At 32.5% G+C, this 3,156-nt stretch overlaps 2 protein-coding genes across 3 annotated transcripts in view; one reads left to right on the top strand and one right to left on the bottom strand.

Annotated features, from left to right (window-relative positions):
* The window catches only part of LOC109588911 (uncharacterized), a 6,516-nt gene extending 5,184 nt beyond the window's left edge, over positions 1–1,332 (top strand). The window contains exons 5-6 of the mRNA XM_020005013.1: positions 57–452; positions 725–1,332. Of these exons, the coding sequence (XP_019860572.1) occupies positions 57–452; positions 725–1,314 (986 nt within the window). The 3' untranslated portion in view covers positions 1,315–1,332. The remainder of the gene's footprint in view (positions 1–56; positions 453–724) is intronic.
* A 266-nt stretch (positions 1,333–1,598) lies between these two features.
* On the bottom strand, positions 1,599–2,861 carry LOC109588913 (deoxynucleoside triphosphate triphosphohydrolase SAMHD1 homolog). Of its 2 annotated transcripts, XM_020005015.1 has the most exons (6): positions 2,788–2,861; positions 2,303–2,736; positions 2,206–2,263; positions 2,027–2,160; positions 1,824–1,981; positions 1,599–1,780 (listed from the first exon to the last, which is right to left on the bottom strand). In XM_020005015.1, the coding sequence occupies exons 2-6, from the start codon at positions 2,463–2,465 to the stop codon at positions 1,634–1,636; spliced, it is 660 nt and encodes a 219-aa protein (XP_019860574.1). In that variant the 5' UTR covers positions 2,466–2,736; positions 2,788–2,861; the 3' UTR covers positions 1,599–1,633. The 2 variants fall into 2 exon arrangements, with proteins under 2 accessions (XP_019860574.1, XP_019860573.1); XM_020005014.1 differs by having other exon boundaries at positions 2,206–2,736.
* Positions 2,862–3,156: the final 295 nt, after the last annotated feature.

Below are 3,156 nucleotides of genomic sequence, written 5' to 3' on the forward strand. Positions count from 1 at the left end.
TTACTCTTAGTATGTATTACATTATATTAACATAATGACTAGTACTGGTATTTTAGGAAAGGATCAGTCTACACAATATATGGATCCACCAAAAGGACCAGTTTATGTAGCTATTAGAGACTGGGAGGCAAGGAATAGTACTCAACTTTCAATCAAGAAAGGAGAGAAACTTCAGATCAAGGAAGAGCGTACTAGTGAATGGTGGTTAGCAAGATCATTAGATACTGATCAAGAGGGAATTGTTAATATTATTGATATTAAAAAAGATGAAGAGAGTGAACTGTCAACATTGGAATCACTTGAACTATTTCATTATGCAATGACAGAAAATGTTGACATACCTAAAATCAAGGAAATTAAGACGAGGAGCAACGTTGAGAGAGCAAGTCTCTTTTTATCATTAATTAAACAAGATTCAGTTCTGCTAGATCAACTTAGAAAAAAAGAATATGGTAAGATATATTTATATGTACTAATAATCTATAGAGTATTTTGAGGGCATTAGATATTGTCCATGATCAGCAATTTCTTTTTTCCTATATTTTGTCTAGCTTGTGTATTAATTTTTTGAAATGTAAAATATTTGAAGTATAAAATCCACAAAAAGTAGAAAGAAGTGTTGCTTGCCTTATTATCCATTAGAAATTTTATAGTGGAGAATTATACTTGATTATACAGTATATAATTTATTATAATTTATTGATGTATTCAGAAAAACTTAAAGCTATTAGGTGGTATGATGATGGTGTTCAACTGACCTCTCCATCTTTAATACAATGTCAAGAAGTAGTTTCTCTATTAACAAGCAAGCATCGTAGCATAAGAATAATGAAATCATCTCCTGACATTGTGTGTGATCTGTTGCCAGTTTTATTAGAAAATGAAAATGTGAAATCCTTGACAATACGTGACACTCAACTAACACAGGACTGCATCTCATCTTTATGTAACTTACTGGCTAACAACAAATCGCTAGAAGGTTTATATCTTTGTAACTGCTCCATTGCTGACAAAGCAGTTGCTGACGTTATAACTGTATTGCTGCAAAATAATACACTTAATGGATTAAGCTTCCAGAGAAATGCTCTTGTTACCTCTGCTATTTCACTGAATCTTTCTGAACTAATCAAAAATTCAACATTAGAAGTATTAGATATAGCAGGTACTTCAATATCGTCTGATGGAATAGTACTAATTCTTCAATCGTTATTAGTTAATAAGAAAATGAAGCTCTATCTACATACTGACGACAAAGACATGTGCACAGAATATCGTGACTATAATATCATAAAAGATAGAGTGTTTTTCTATTAAATTGCTGACATTAATTATAGTGAGATTGTTTTCTTTTCCATGTAAACTTTTTCTCTTTAATTCTATTTTGTCATCGTAATGCGGCAATAATGTGTACAATGATATATGCAGCAGCTCTTTCCGATGATTTATATCAGGGCTATGTATGGTTTATATTTTTATGGATCATCAGTGAAGCTTCCATGCCTCTCATTAACCAGCAAATAATTCGTGGTTTTTAATTTTGTGGTGTCATTCCAAACTACAAAAACCACGAAAGTTTTTGGCCAAGAAACTTTCCGCTATTATGGTATTCAACTGCAGCTACTTGTACTGTCACTTAAAATTCTAAATAATAATAATAATAATAATAACAATAGTTAAGTAATAAAATTGATGAGTCCTTTTCTTTTTCCAGTTCTTTGAATTCAAGTTTACTCATTATATGTTTGACAATTAGAGCTGATCTATATTCGTGTTTTGCTTTCTATTCATTGATATGTACATTACACTTATTATCAAAAAATTACTTTTGGTAATGTTTTCTTTTCTAAATTTTGTTCGTTCTCTTGGTAAACATCATTGTCTTCGTTTAAAGTTATAAACTTTATCTTTTCTTCATCTGCCTTTAATTCTTTGTAGTATTCTTCAACAGCAAAGTCATAAACATGTGAGAAAGGTCCATGCCCTAAGTATAAAATGAATCTAAACAAGACAATGTGTTGATACATACCAATGTCATGACACAATGCAGCAATCTGTACACACATCTTCTCTTGTGGTGTGAACCATTCAGATAGCTTTTCTTCTTTAGGAGGACAGTGCTTGTTCAGTGCCTCGACCAGTTGACCAGCAATATAGCAAACACTGCATGCAATTAGAAAGTACAAAATAATATGTATTGTGTATTACCCAATAGAATGCTCAAATCTTGTGTGGACTCCACCAGAATACACATAATATACTCCACCTAAAATTTTAGTATCAGTCGTACATAGTTTAGACTCACCAAATTGCTTGATCTTCCTCAGTCTCTGGAATTCTGGTCTATCAATAATCTTAAACAAATATTTATCAAGTTGTATGGATCCATGGACAGGATCCATTATTGTAACAAACTCCTGTGGTGGATCTAACTCTGGTTCAGACCGTACTGGTGGTCCAGTAGCCATCCTTACTTCTCTTGGCACAAGAAGCTACTGCACAAGCTGACTGGATACATTTGCCCTATCACAACAGTGAATCCTTATATGGAGCTGTTTGAATTTCAAATTCACATGATAGGTCAAGGCTTTTGAGATCTATACGTTATAGTAGTCATAACGGAGTATTATGAAGCTTAGACTACTCTTTTATTACTATAACTTTAAAAACTTGCAGCCATTCAAATATTCCGGCATTGGCTTTCTTTGTTCCTATAGCTATAATCAAGAGTACATGATGCTATAATGAAATATGAACGTTATTATAGTACCTTTATTGTTATTATTTTACCTTTCAATATTATATCTCTTGAAAATGATGTCCAAATCTTCAGCATGTACCAACTATGACATAGCTTTATATCTTCCTTCCAAAAAACTTTTAAATTGAAATTTTGTTGTAAGCCCCAAAATTAGTGAATTTTTTCTTAATATGTTTTCTGGGCATTTTAAATTTTAGCTTTCATGTTGCAGGCTCACAAAAATGAATGTTTCACCCGGGAATAGATCTATTAAAGTCTGAGTCATGGCAGAGCCCAATGCTGACTACTTAAAATTAATGCTGACACTATAGCACCATCTAAGCTGAATGTAACTTATCACAACAGTCAGAATCAGTCGAAGTCAGCAAAGAAAGACTGAGTTCAGCGGCAAGGTATGG

The sequence above is a fragment of the Amphimedon queenslandica genome, unplaced genomic scaffold, assembly GCF_000090795.2.
Source record: "Amphimedon queenslandica unplaced genomic scaffold, v1.1 AMPQUscaffold_11775, whole genome shotgun sequence".
NCBI lineage: Eukaryota > Metazoa > Porifera > Demospongiae > Haplosclerida > Niphatidae > Amphimedon > Amphimedon queenslandica.

Bases quoted from the DNA above. Each gene is read 5' to 3' on its own strand.
- LOC109588913 (XM_020005014.1), bottom strand. From the start codon at position 2,465: ATGGCTACTGGACCACCAGTACGGTCTGAACCAGAGTTAGATCCACCA. The intron at 1,982-2,026 runs GTATGTATCAAC...TTTTATACTTAG, and splicing joins TGCATTGTGTCATGACATTG to GGCATGGACCTTTCTCACAT. The intron at 1,781-1,823 runs GTAATTTTTTGA...ATCAATGAATAG, and splicing joins AAAAGAAAACATTACCAAAA to AAAGCAAAACACGAATATAG.